This window comes from Myripristis murdjan, chromosome 9 (genome assembly GCF_902150065.1).
Source record: "Myripristis murdjan chromosome 9, fMyrMur1.1, whole genome shotgun sequence".
Taxonomy (NCBI): Eukaryota; Metazoa; Chordata; class Actinopteri; order Holocentriformes; family Holocentridae; genus Myripristis; species Myripristis murdjan.
In genome coordinates, this window is record NC_043988.1 from 30,039,026 (window position 1) to 30,052,881 (window position 13,856).

The following is a 13,856-nucleotide window of genomic DNA, read 5'->3' on the forward strand; positions in this document are numbered from 1 at the left end:
GTAAACCGCCCCGGATGGTCTATGATTAGCTTGTCAAGTCTGCCTCAATGAGGACTACTGTAAAGATCAAAGAGTGGAGTTAATTGGAGATTGGTACAGTCCAAAGACTGCTGCGCAATTATACTTGAGTGAATATATTGCCTTTAATTAATACGCAATACAACAGCTCGGAACCACACGTCCTGAAAAAGAAATGAGGATGAACAACATGAAAAATCCCTTTTGGAAAACAACAAAAGTACTAGGTAGTTTATAAAGTACTATAATAGAGTTTTGAAGGATTCCTCTCAAATAGATCTGCAAACTTTTAAGTGTCCAAACGAATATAAAGGGAGTGATACTCAAAACAAATGAACAAAATAAGTAAAAACTCTCCATGTAGACTCACTGCCCGGGTATTCTTAATCATTATAGGTGAATTATAAGGATATTATCATGTTTTCTTTTAGGAAATAGGCGACTTTTGTTTAGAAAGTCTCGCTAAAAGCCAACTTTTGTGTGTCGTTCTCAGATTGAGATGTTGCAAGCTCAAACAAACTGTTTACGACATCATAACCTAGAGGTAAACATATCTGAATCCCACTGAAAAATTAGCCCGGTTAAATAATGAAGCGTCCTGAAGAGGGTAATGTTTATTTTAAGGTGGTCCGAGAGTTGAAAACGTGTCAAACTTTGGGGGGAAATTACAAATCAACCCGGGGCCGAAAACGTTGTGTTTAAATGCGCCAAATGCGTGGTAAACAACCCAAAACATGGAAATGAATCAAAATCGAAACTTGCAACTCTGAGAGTTTTCAAACTTGAGTCGGCCTTTGCTATTCAATGGGCGCGTCGTGCCTCCTTAACTGAGTGCTGGCACTTCAGAGTGAGGAGTGCAATGGAGAGGGTCAGAAAGATTGGTGGGTGGGGATATAACCCTTTTGGGAGAGAGAAAAAAAAAAACTAAAAAAAAAAAAAAAAAAAAAAATCACGTGTTTGGAGATCAAAGGAGATCCGCTTTGTAGGGGGGGTGAGAAAGAAAGAGAGAGAGGGAGAGAGAGGGAGAGGGAGAGAGGGAGCGTTTGCAGGCAATGTAATTGACAAGGCTTGCAGTGGTGAAATAAACACGCTTCAGCCCGGGCGCAGCTTTTATTGCACAATTCCGACTCTTTTGACGCTCTTTTGACGCATCGCCCATTACGCGCACAGATCCCATTTCATTTACCAACACCCAAATAATTAATCCGTATGAAATTATGTCCCGATCGGCGCAGATCCAGCCGGCAAGATGATGATTTTACCAAGGAGAGGCTTAGATCGTGTACCCGACTCGGTGGTCCTGGTGATCTTGATGGTCACCGCTTCTCTGGGTACCGTTTTCGCCAAGGATACTGCCTTTGTGGAAGTGGTTCTGTTTGAGTCCAGTCCAAATGGAGATTATACTACTTACACGACTGGCTTGCAAGGACGGTTCTCTAAAGCAGGAGCCACTATCAGCGCGGAGGGGGAGATCGTTCAAGTATGTGTGAACTACCTTTTTCTTATGGGGGGAATGGGAAACCTGTAGTCCCGAACAACGTTACGGGACTCGGGCTTTCATTTTTACCAAGCTGCCCTTCTCGAAACTTTTTCCAAAGGGGGTGGAGGGTTGACAAGAGTTGTATGTGGTGAGTGCGCGTGTGAGTGTGTGTGTATGTGTGTGTGTGTGTTTGTGTGTGTATGTGTATGCAGGCTCTGTGAGGATGGTACTAAGCTCGCAAGCATATGCGGTCACAAGATGGCTCCTATCTTGTGGAATTCATTCACAGGGAAAACATGCTCTTGCAGGTTATTTTGTTGATGTGTCGGGCTCACTTCAAAGCTGGCCACACGCTTATTTTCTTCCCGGCACGCATGCAACCGTGAAGTGTTTTCCCGAGAAGTTGCAAAACATTCACTTCACCCCCCCTGGAAGTTTGTAAAGTTTTCAGCAACACTGCGTTTCTCAAGCTGCTGCCAGGTTACGACCGAGGCTACCGCTCACGATTTTCAAGCCGGAATCGTGATCCTTTATCAACCCCAAGTCCACCAAACCTCCACTGGAGTTGCAGTTGCTCTATTAGTTGAATACTTTTTTTTTTGTTGTTGTTGTTGTTGTTTTTGGCGTAACCTGAACCATACCAGCGTGTAAACCAACCCACATGTCCCGCCGCGCTGTAGCCTGTAACTATGTAGCCGTCATCAGCTACACTGCCTTTGAAGTTGAACCACTTTTGTCTGGACTCACTTGTAACTATTTTTAAGGTTTGAAAACTGCACAGAAAAACCGATTGGGTTGTGTAACCCGGTCATCTCCCGGGTAATCTCTGCGATCCATGGTTTATTTCATAGCCCTTAACGTGTCAAGTGTATCTGGCTGAAGTTTGTGATGGTTGCAGCCGTCCATTCAGCTTCATGATGGACTGGGAGCCACTAGAGGTGTCTTTCCGTTTTGCTTTCCAGTGTCCTGGGTTCAGCATTTTGGGCTCAAGTTCTGTCATTTTTGCAGCTGTTTTAAATTGTTGGCAAGAGTTGTTGTGGAAACTGATCGTGCATCAAAATGTGCCATCTTTTATTTCTTGACCTCATGTCAGGTGGATTTGGTGGAAGCTAGTGATGGCTGGATCATTGGAGCACTGGCTAGTATCCATACATTTTGGAAGTTGCATCGTCACCTCATTTAGACTTACCTCTAAGGTGTTATTTATGCATAGAAAAAGGAGTTTGCTGTTGGAACTAGTCACATCTCAGCCATCTATCAGGGCTAGAGGCCTGAGTGATGCATGTATTACTTCCAAACCTCGAGCATGTCAAGTGTGTTTGGCTGAAGCTGGTGATGGTTTGACCAACCATCCAAGTTTGGGACTGGCTTGGAGCTGCTTCACATTTTTTACATGCCAAATGTTTACCCTTTGAAGTGTACTTCTATTTAGACTTCCTTGCAGTCATTTCTACATTAAACTATCCTCAAAAAGGAGCGTGCACTTAGAGCCTGGTCCTGTGTCAGGCTACCATGGTCCATCTTATCATTCCTGACCTCCAGCATGTCAGGTGCATTCAAGCTGGCCATGGTTGGACTAACTGCTTACTCAGTGTGAAGCTTTTTTTTTTTCCAGTGCTGAGTGCAATACTGCATGAGGAATTGTGATAAGACAAGATGAAAGTCACAGAGATTTAGCACGCATGCACCGTATGAAAAATGAACGCCCTCAGCAGCAAAGAATGCCTTCAGCAGCAATCTATCAAGGTTACGTCTTTCCTGTAAGCGCCGATAGCAGCAGCAGCAGAAGCGTGGCCCGAATCTGTGGAATGAGTGAGGCTTCATGAGATCAGTGGTCAGTAGTGGGAGGACAGGTTACAGTGCAGCCCTGACAGAAATGGGTGGGCAAGGGGGGGGTCACTGTGAAAATGCTGAAATGCTTCGAATACACATTTGAGCCTGATCATGCTCACCACATTGGTGAAAGTCTGCAGTGGTGGCCTCTTGGCTGAAACACCACCGCACGTCACCAGAAACCTCAAGTGTGTCACAGCATTTCAGCAGCATATTTCCACAAGCCATCGTACTCAATGCTGGTTTATCCTCTTATCTATGTTCTGTGTGGATGCATTGATTCTGAATCTGCAAAGTTACTGACAATGTCACACTCCCTCCCTTCACACTTCATGAGAAGATGAAGCCTTCAATTCAAAATACCTTAAGGCAAAGCATGTTTACAAACAAGTGCACATATGCAACTGTGTTCTTGATTGCAAGCACGTCACGGAGGATAGCCCGATGCCTATATGACAACAAAATCTCAGTGGATGCATGTGTTTTGTTTCCCTGAAAGTACAGACAGTTATTATTTTGAAAGGAGGAAGATGATATGTGGGGATCAAAGGAGGGGGATACTCAGCACAAAAATGGCCCCTGTTTATACATAGCTATGGCCATTTGGCGCCACTCAGTAACCACACAGAAATGTCGGACCTCAGCTTTACATCGAAAACCACATCTATTTAGGTTTGCTTTCTTTGCTAACATAACTTCTGACCACTTAGAGGCAGCTTATATTTTGTCAAGCTATAATGAGGGGCAGTTTGTCCAGCGCAGCACACTGTCTTGAGTTTCCTATGTCTTTACCAAAGATTTATGAAAGTTGAAAATGAGAAAGAATGACAACCATACAGCATGAGGAGTATAATTTTAAACCGGTAACAAATCCCCCACTCGCAAATCCCGTGCTTGTGAAATAACATTGCTTTAACATGTTGGGAAGTTACTGTGGTATTGTAACGGATATAGAGTTACATTGGAATTAATTTGAGCAGAAATGCATAGGCTCTCGCGCATGTCGTTTTCCGCAGCGCCCTCTGCATCCGTTGCACCTCTCCGCTGATTGCTGTCGGAGCTTGAGCGTCAAGCCTTTTCTTGTTCAGTGATTGGAGCACTTGATTTGGCCTGCCTGAGGCTTATGGGGCCTTGTAGGCCTCTTCCTGCTGTTTGAACAGGACCCTGAGGGTTTTGCGTTACCCTGTGTGTACAGTAGTGGCCAGACCTCAGCAGGTATGGGTTGAAATACAGGGGGGCTTGGCAGAGTTCCTGAGCAAAGAGGTAACCACCATCACCACTCAGACACTCCCAGCTCTCCTTTGCTAATTCCCTAAAGCTAACACCCGCTCAGTCTGCCTGAAGAGTGCAAAATGTGGCACGTGCTGCCAGGGCCAAAAATAATAAATTAAGTCAATTTGCTACTTGCTCTGCTCTTAGGGGAGAAGCATGATGACTCGGATCTGGCCGTGATGCCAAACCCCAGGCTTCCCGAGCCATTTCCCTGATTGCTCCAGTTTGACTCCACAATAGTGGAGTAATCAATGTCTCCTTAAATTATTGTGTCATGGAATGAGACTGTGTGGATATCAACAGGCGGTTGCCTGAGACAGCTTTAAGAGTGTATTTACAGCAGCAGTTCTTAACTATAGTCCCCGGGGCCCAGAGTACTGCTGGTTTTCTATTCTGCCAGGTATTTAATTGCATTCACCTCTTGTCCCAGGTCTAAATGATCCCTGATTAGACAGCTAGAATGAAAACTACCTGGTGAAATTGAACACCAGCTGTACTCCGGGCCCGAGGACTGGAGTTAAGACTGACTGATTTATGGCACTCGACTCACTAGAACCACTTATTGCTTTGACATCACTTATTACATAGTTTAGAAATTATGATTGTGTTGCCATGGCTTCTCAAACACTGGAACTCCATGGTGATGGCTTGAAGACTGTCAGGCCCCCGTTTTGCGATGCCGTGTGTGCTAACATATAATCCAGAATTTGGCTGTAAACAAATGCAGCGTTTCATAGTCAGAACGGCAGTGTTGACACAGGCAAAGCCCGTCGAACAGCAACAGCGATGACATCATCCCTGATGGAGACGAATTGGAGGCGGAGGTGCATCGATGGAGGACTGTCGCTTGGATTCCCGATGCCAGCTGATATTACAGACTGAAGAGGTGCTGCACTAGTATTCGTGTTCCTGGAACGGCTTGGCCACGCTGGATGCACAGTTATTACCTTCAGCCAGAACGCCAGTCGCCAAATATTTCACATTCATGGTTGCTGACAGTGTGCACACAGCGCCTCCTGATTAGAGTGTGTTTGACGCAGAGGCGAACGCATCTGCTGCTCATCACTCTCCATTGTCTCTGTGACGCCAAATCATCTTTCCTGTAGCGAGATGAGCTGCACTGCATCGCATGAGCACACATCTGCCTCTGATTTCCAGCGGGGCCGTGCTGTCAGCATGTGAGCGCGGAGCCGAGGCAGGGACGTGGCAGGGGCACCAAGAGGACCAGATGGAACTCATAGCGTCGTCGGCCAGAACCAGAGGGAATAATGTGGCTTTCGCCTACTTCCTCTCTGGAGGGATGTAGAGCATCCTCTGAATCCAGTTTCAGGAAGAAGAAGAAGAAGAGGAGGCGAGCGTTTGCCAAGCCCATTCTCAACACCCACTAGTCGGTTTACCTTTGAACTTCACCTCCACACACATGAAATACCAGTTACTGTAGCTGGGAGACTTGCCTGGTGACTTGGTTCTTTTGAAATGGAAGTTGTTTTTTTTTTTTTTTTTTTTTTTTTTGACTGGAAGTGCAGGGGGAAAGCAGCGGTTTTGAGCTAAGACAACGATGAGCTTAAATACTGGAGCTCCTACCTTGGAGCTGGCAGGAGTTGTGTCGCGCTGCATTTAGAATATAATGAGAGCTTTAGTGGTTGAGGGATCCAGCGCGCTTTCTCACCACAGGCTGGAAACCCCAAGAGGCCATAATGGGCCGGTCCCAGACGGGAGGTACCAGGGACTGGGCCACTCCCAGCGCCAAAGCAACAGTAGCAGTACACAAATGCTGGTTTAAAAGGTTAAAAGTGCTGCTCCCTACTTTTTTCCATTTATTGGCTTTGCGGTCGCAGCTGTATTTTAAGTGCTATCGTCTCTTAACCGCCACCCCGCTTGACTTTCATGTCCCAGCCAAAGTAATTTGAGGCTGCGTTTCTCCCCTTTTCGGAATAGAACAGACTAAACTGTTTTTCTCTCTCTTGCTTAACACCCCCCCACTCCTCCAACCGCCCCCCCAGTCTGCTCCTTTCATGCAGACAAAATTTGTCACGCGTCCTATAGTGCATGTGAATGACTTCAAACAGCACTAGCTGCTCTTTCTTAACCGGGACGTGCTGATGTGTTATCATTAAAATACCAGTGGAGTCACAGTTATTCATTGTAAGGTGTTCTGGATAAGGGCGTCAGCGAAATGCTGAAAATATAAATAAGCAACCTGTCACGCACTATAATTTTGACCTACAAACAGCATCCGCATACATGGCATTCTGTAAACACCCAGCTTCCTGTTGGGCTTCCTCGTACCTTTCCCTTCTCCTTTTAATGGGACGACACTTTCTCACAAACCAGCAGCCCAGGTTTTACTCTCCTGCCCCTGGCTCTTTGCTCCCCCCCTCACACACACATACACACAACTCTCCCAGCCTCTCATTCCCACTCTTTGCGCAGCTCCACCTGGAACAAGTGCATGTTGGTACTGGTGGCCCCAGTAGCTATGTTAGTTTCCACTGGGCTGAGTGGCTGAGTCGTCCTTTGATGTTCCACTCCAAGAACGATTAGCAGTCAGCCCTGGCGCTGGGTGCTGCTTTCTCTCCGGTATCTGGGCCTCTCCCAGGGGAACCCTATTCCCCCCGTGTGGCCTTCCTCTTGATCCGCTATCAATGAATTGTCCGAGCTCATTTGTACGAAGGACCTGTGTTGTGTGCTTTATGTCCAGACAGTGAGGACGTGTTTATGCAGCTTCACCCGTGGTTGTCATTCCGTGTGTGACGAGCCACACACGGACGATATCCGAGTGTCAGGATGCCGCCCTTTTTTTTTTTACACGAGAGTCTAAACACCACGCCGCGGCAGGTGATTTTCACTGGGACTGCACTTCGCCCAGCCTACTTTCCCTGACTAGACCTCGCTCTGTCTGTCTGCATTTGATGAAAAAGTGCTGAAAGGCCGAGTCCATCCCCTCAGCCCACATTTTTATCCACTGACACAGAGGGTCTGGAAAACAAAGGCTAAGGGGGCGAGGGTTATGAAATGACAATGCTCGCAGTGGCTCATCCAGGCAGAGGCATGCTTTGTTGTTGGCCAGGAATGTGCTGACTAACCGTGGAAGGCCACAACGCCAGCCCCCTTTTGTTATTCCTTTTTTTTTTTTTTTTTTTGCCAATAGACTGGGAAGGTAGCTGTGTGGGGAGCCAGGAGTCCTTTTACCCTGTGCAACACACTCCGTCTGCCTCTTCCGCCTGATATGCACACAGCAGTATACTTTAAAGGCCTGGACGCTCACTCATACACACTCGCTGTCTTGCATCTCATTTGCTAATGCCTCGATGAAAGGCGATGTCTTAACACTCACCAAAGTTCAAGAACACGGGCTTCTAAGTTCCTTCTTTTGTATAAATCACTGCATGATGATCAGCGCTCACATGTCTGAATAAAATGATCTAAATTTGCACGCTCCTGCTCCACTGTCTTCCTAACACGTTTTGTCCCTCGTTCCCATTTGTCCGGTCTTTTGTTCAGGACAGCCATTGCTGGTTTTTGTGGTCATGATCGGCCTCGGCGTAATGCATCATACCAACGGTGACTCCTGATTAGAGCGCCAGGGTTCATCTCACACGCAGACTGACAGGCCCTCTGTCACATCGCTGCCATTTTTCTCTCTCCCCTTTGTTTCCTTTAATGGATTCCTGCACAACCGTGGCAAAGGTCATTTACAGGGGTGCCAGATGGGAACAAATCAGATTTGGCTTGGAAGCTCCGCTCATCTCCACCTTCACCATCACTCCCCCCGACACACACACACACACCCATCCCAGGCTTCTGGAGGCTAGTTAGTTGCTCCAGTAATGTGGAGGACCCAGGTTTTAACACAATGGGGGCAGGAGGATGATGAATTGGGCTTGCTTGGTCAGATGAGAACAGGCTGGGTTATCTCTGTGCTTCATTTTTTTTTCTGGATGCACGTCCCCTGGGTGCATAGTGAAAATACACTATATTGCCAAAAGTATTCGCTCATCTATCCAAATCATTGAATTCAGGTGTTCCAATCACTTCCATGGCCACAGGTGTATAAAATCAAGCACCTAGGCATGCAGACTACTTCTACAAACATTTGTGAAAGAATGGGTCGCTCTCAGGAGCTCAGTGAATTCCAGCATGGTGCTGTAATAGTAATGTAATAGGATGCCACCTGTGCAGTAAGTCCAGTTGTGAAACTTCCTCGCTACTAAATATTCCACAATCAACTGTTAGTGGTACTATAACAAAGTAGAAGCGATTGGGAACGACAGCAACTCAGCCATGGAGTGGTAGGCCACATAAAATCACAGAGCAGGGTCAGCGGATGCTGAGACGCATAGTGCGCAGAGGACGCCAACTTTCTGCAGAGTCAGTAGCTTGAGACCTTTAAACTTCATGTGATCTTCAGATTAGTCAAGAGCAGTGCGTAGAGAGCTTCATGGAATGGGTTTCCATGGCCGAGCAGCTGCATCCAAGCCTTACATCACCAAGCACAATGCAAAGCATCGGATGCAGCGGTGTAAAGCACGCCGCCACTGGCCTCTAGAGCAGTGGACACGTGTTCTCTGCAGTGACGAGTCACGCTTCTCCGTCTGGCAATCTGATGGACGAGTCTGGGTTTGGTGGTTGCCAGGAGAACGGTACTTGTCTGACTGCATTGTGCCAAGTGTAAAGTTTGGTGGAGGGGGGATTATGGTGTGGGGTTGTTTTTCGGACGTTGGGCTCGGCCCCTTAGTTCCAGTGAAAGGAACTCTTAATGCTTCAGCATACAAAGACATTTTGGACAATTTCATGCTCCCAACTTTGTGGGAACAGTTTGGAGCGGGCCCCTTCCTCTTCCAACACGACTGTGCACCAGTGCACAAAGCAAGGTCCATAAAGACATGGATAAGCGAGTTTGGTGTGGAAGAACTTGACTGGCCTGCACAGAGTCCTGACCTCAACCCGAGAGAACACCTTTGGGATGAATTAGAGCGGAGACTGCGAGCCAGGCCTTCTTGTCCAACATCAGTGTTTGACCTCACAAATGCACTTCTGGAAGAATGGTCAAAAATTCCCATAAACACTCTCCTAAACCTTGTGGAAAGCCTTCCTAGAAGAGTTGAAGCTGTTATAGCTGCAAAGGATGGGCCCACATCATATTAAATCCTATGGTTTAAGAATGGGATGTCACTCATGTTCATATGTGTGTGAAGGCAGCCGAGCGAATACTTTTGGCAATATAGTGTATATCACTGTATCTTCCCACCTCCCTCTCTTCCTCTTCCACAGGAATTATTGCTAAAAAATGTACCGCGGATCTTTGAAGTGAGAAATCGGCTTTCTTTTCATACTGCATCTGCATCCTGGGTATGCATGCTGGCGACAGAGGCTCTTACATTTTCTGCTGGCTGTTGTGTTTGTCACACGACTGTTCTGTGAAAGCTGAGCTGCTGGCTTTGAAGGATAGCTCATTTCATGTATCGCAGCTACAACCAAGGATAAGATGAGCCGCTGCTCTTGTGGGCGTCAAGAGCGCCTCGCTAGAAACCAAGGCCCACACGCTCAGAGTCGACTCTGAGAAAACTCCTTACATCCCAGAGGGTCAGGTGTACATCTTCCTTTCGCGGATCTCCAGCTTGCACCGCGGAGCTGTAATCACCGTACTTGAATGGATGAAAGGAAAACACGGTCCGTGCTGAAGCTGCTCCCACACCTGTGCAGAGAGATTGTACGTTCTCTTGCAGAATACATGCTGGATAAACAGCGAATCATTTTGCACTCACAACAGCAATGCTAAATATTTACACATGGAAAGAGCACACTGAGGCACTTTAATCCGCACTATGCTGTATATTTAAGTCTCTTCGCTGCAGCTTAGGATTTGCGTGTGTACTGAGACTCTATCTTTCCGATCTGAGTTTGGGACCGGGACAGAGACAAAGCTTAGGGTGTATTAGTGATGTCTAGACAATGTCTTTGCCCACCCGTTTGAGCTAAGCTAATGACAGTGACATTTTCCTCCATGCAGGCACTAACTCACACATAATCCGACCTGTTTTGCTCAGACTGATCAAGATCGTGAATGAAAAGGTCAGCACAGTTACTACTGGTCAGCTCACCGCTGCTGAAGGTGTAATAGCATCTTGCTATAAACCGAGGCCCTAGCCACCACATATTTAGACTTGACTTTGAGAGAACTCCTTAAATCCCTGTGGGCCAGGTGTAACTTTTCTTTTGATGAATCTGCAAACGCAGTGTGTTTGCCAACATAGTGTGCCATTATAAGCACTGTAGCACAGCCATGGGCTTTGATAAAGCCTCCTCAATTCCTGCTGTCCTTCCCCTCGACCCCCGTAGTCAGCTCAGGCCACGCTGCCTCCCTCTACAGCCCCTGGACCCTGAACAGGGAGGGGCCTGTAATGCTGGGTGAATAGCAGCCGGGAGTCGTGCTGCGGGTGTAAACCACATGAATGTGCCGCCTGAGCAGATAGGATCAGGCGAGGCGGGGAGGCCTGGGAGGCCGTGACGCTCGGCGCAGCTCCACGCGCTAACATCAAAGGCTGTGCCGAAGGGGATGGGGGGGTGGAGAGAGTTGGAGAGAGACAGAGGGCTGGGCCAAACTCTTCAAAGGGCTCTCTGAGTAATGCCGGCCCTGATATGCGGCACTGCAAAACTGAACGATGATGTAATTGCAGGCCTTCGGGCTAAATCCGCTCTCATACAAATAAAGGTGGAGGTGTTCCCTTGCTTAAGTGGAGTGAGAAAAATACTTTGAGTATTTGTTTGTAGCCCAGCAAGTTTGCTCTGCTCACACGAGGAGGTAACAGGGCATCTCTCAACCTTGCAACAACGTAAGGATCGCCTGTTGAAAAGGTTTTTATTTACGTTTTTGATGGAGGACTTGGAACGGGGAACTGAGTTTTTTATCTGATTCCAGCAGATAGGTTAATCCAATGGGCGTTTCTAAAGTACACAACAGGTGGAACAGAGTTGACTCTGTTCTTTGTAAAGTTTATACTAGGGGCCGTGTGTGTGTATGTGTGTGCGCGCATGTGTTGCATGTATATATGTGTGCATGCACCTCCTTTGTAATGTCTGTTATACCAAGCATGACCACAGATCCTTTCAAAATGCCCCCATGATCGTCGGGCTGATAACTCATTGACAGCTCCCATGACAGTTAGGTGACAGACACTGTAGGAAAGTTATCTCCCGTGGTGAGAGCACACCGCCGTAATTCACTGTTGTTGATTCAGTTTGGTAAAGGTTATTTGCATGCCACTCATTGCAGCTCTGTTCTCCTCTCCCTTGTTTTCTGATGGTGCGTCTCTTTGATGTTAAATGAGCAGTAAACAGCTGCACTTTTATTTATTTGGAGTTCATGCCGAGGTTAACCTTTTAACTCTGGCGTCCTGGGTTGCAGTTGGAAGCCGGGGCGATAGCATGAAGCCTTTGTTGTCGGCCATAAAAAAGGGACCTCCTTGTCTCCAGTTTGTAGACTGCAGCATTCACAAGGATCATAGGACCATCTAGCTATAATCACCGTACTCGAATGGATGGAGACAAAGCACAATTCATACTGAAGTTGCTCCCATGCCTGTGCAACAAGATTGTACACTGCTGTCATGCTGAATACGCGGCGACTAACTTTGCACTCGAGCAACGCTAAATCCTAGTATTTGCACAGTGAAAGAGCACATTGAGGCATTTTAATTCATGCTATATATATGTTCTTGGTAATTCCCGTCAGAGTAGGTTAGGATTTGCGTGCTTACAGTTCGTGCTTCAGATGTGAGTCGGCGACTGGGTCAGAGACAGAGTTGAGGGTGGAATAAAGATGTCTAGACAATGTCTTTGCAGACCCTATTGAGTTGAGCTAATGGCAGTGACATTTCCCTCCATGCAGATGGTGCTCACCCACTCCTCGTCCCACCCCTTCCAGCTCAGTCTGAACCTGAGCATAATATGAAAAGGTCAGGACAATTATTGCTGGTCAACTGTGCCCGTCTCTATCCCCATGCATCCGTCTATTTACTCCTCATTGCTCCTGCATGTTGCAGTCAGGGAAAAAAATATCATTTTCCCCGAAAGCTTGCATCCAGAAAACAATCCTTTTGTCAGTGTTGTTTACAGGTTGGCTGTATAATGGAAGACATGACTCCGACATGACTCCGTTGGTAACAGTCGAAACCGTTTCTTCCTTCATGAGCTGAAGCACAACATTGCTGTTATTATCTGCTCTTCCCTTCTCTTTCTTGTAACTCTGGTGCAAAGCTGCACTTCGTCTCTTTTCAGCCGTGGAAGAAAGGCGCTGAAGAGATCTCGGCTATTCTTTGTCTGGCAATGCGTGGGCAGTCTGTCCAAACAGGCTTGGCTCTGTAATGATAACTTGTCCTTGGACATGTCAAGGAATCTTCTTGGCCAGTGGAGTTTCTCAGAAGGCCGGTTCAAGAGAAAGGCGAGATTGACAGGGACTGGGACAAGAAAGAAATGACAGAAAAAGACGGGCCAAAACAGCCCTTTACTATTCCATCCGCATCCCACAGGCATGTGACAAAAGTCAAATTGTCACTCCTGGGGTGACATGCATCCCGCAGGCATTTCGAAGTAAACACATATCCCAGGGAATGTGGCTCTGAGATTTGGACACCGGCCTCACCAGTATGTTAGCGCTGTCCTTTCTCATACAGCCAGTGCAGGAGAGTCGGTGTCATTTGTCAGAGCTATTGTAGCTTTTATGAAACATTTCATCACCGATTAGTTCACTCTGCGGTTGTAGATCTATTTCTCTATTATGTTCAGGTCAAACACTCTTGAATAAAGTGTCATTTCAAGTAGTCATCTGTGGCATTTTATATACATGAATGTCTATTTGGCAAATCTGTCTTGGCAGCCATTTACACACCATAGTAATAGGCAATTCAGCCTGTACCAATGAAAATATTCACTGTTGTAAAAACCTCATGTCAGATAGGTCTTTCTCAGGAAAAATTCTTTGATGTACAGGAAGTGATATAGTTTGTTTCCAGCAGCAACAGTAGTAATAAATAGAGGAACTGGGTACAATTACAATGAGCAGTGATACCCACTGTGGCTGAACAGACAAAAAAAAAAAAAAAAAAAGACTGCCACCTGTAGAGAATCTAAATACATCACTGCACTGGACACTGTTTGACTGACAGGCAAAGCGCAGTGCACAAATACCACAGCAGTGAATGCTTATCAGCAGCCAAATATCAATCTGCTGTTGCTTGTTTCAGTGACAGCA

At 46.7% G+C, this 13,856-nt stretch overlaps 1 protein-coding gene across 2 annotated transcripts in view; it reads left to right on the forward strand.

The window, feature by feature from the left end:
* The first annotated feature begins 1,002 nt into the window (after window positions 1–1,002).
* The window catches only part of znrf3 (zinc and ring finger 3), a 75,463-nt gene continuing 62,609 nt past the window's right edge, over window positions 1,003–13,856 (forward strand). For both annotated transcript variants that reach the window (XM_030061061.1, XM_030061063.1), the window contains exon 1: window positions 1,003–1,498. In XM_030061061.1, the coding sequence (XP_029916921.1) occupies window positions 1,268–1,498 (231 nt within the window). In that variant the 5' untranslated portion in view covers window positions 1,003–1,267. The remainder of the gene's footprint in view (window positions 1,499–13,856) is intronic.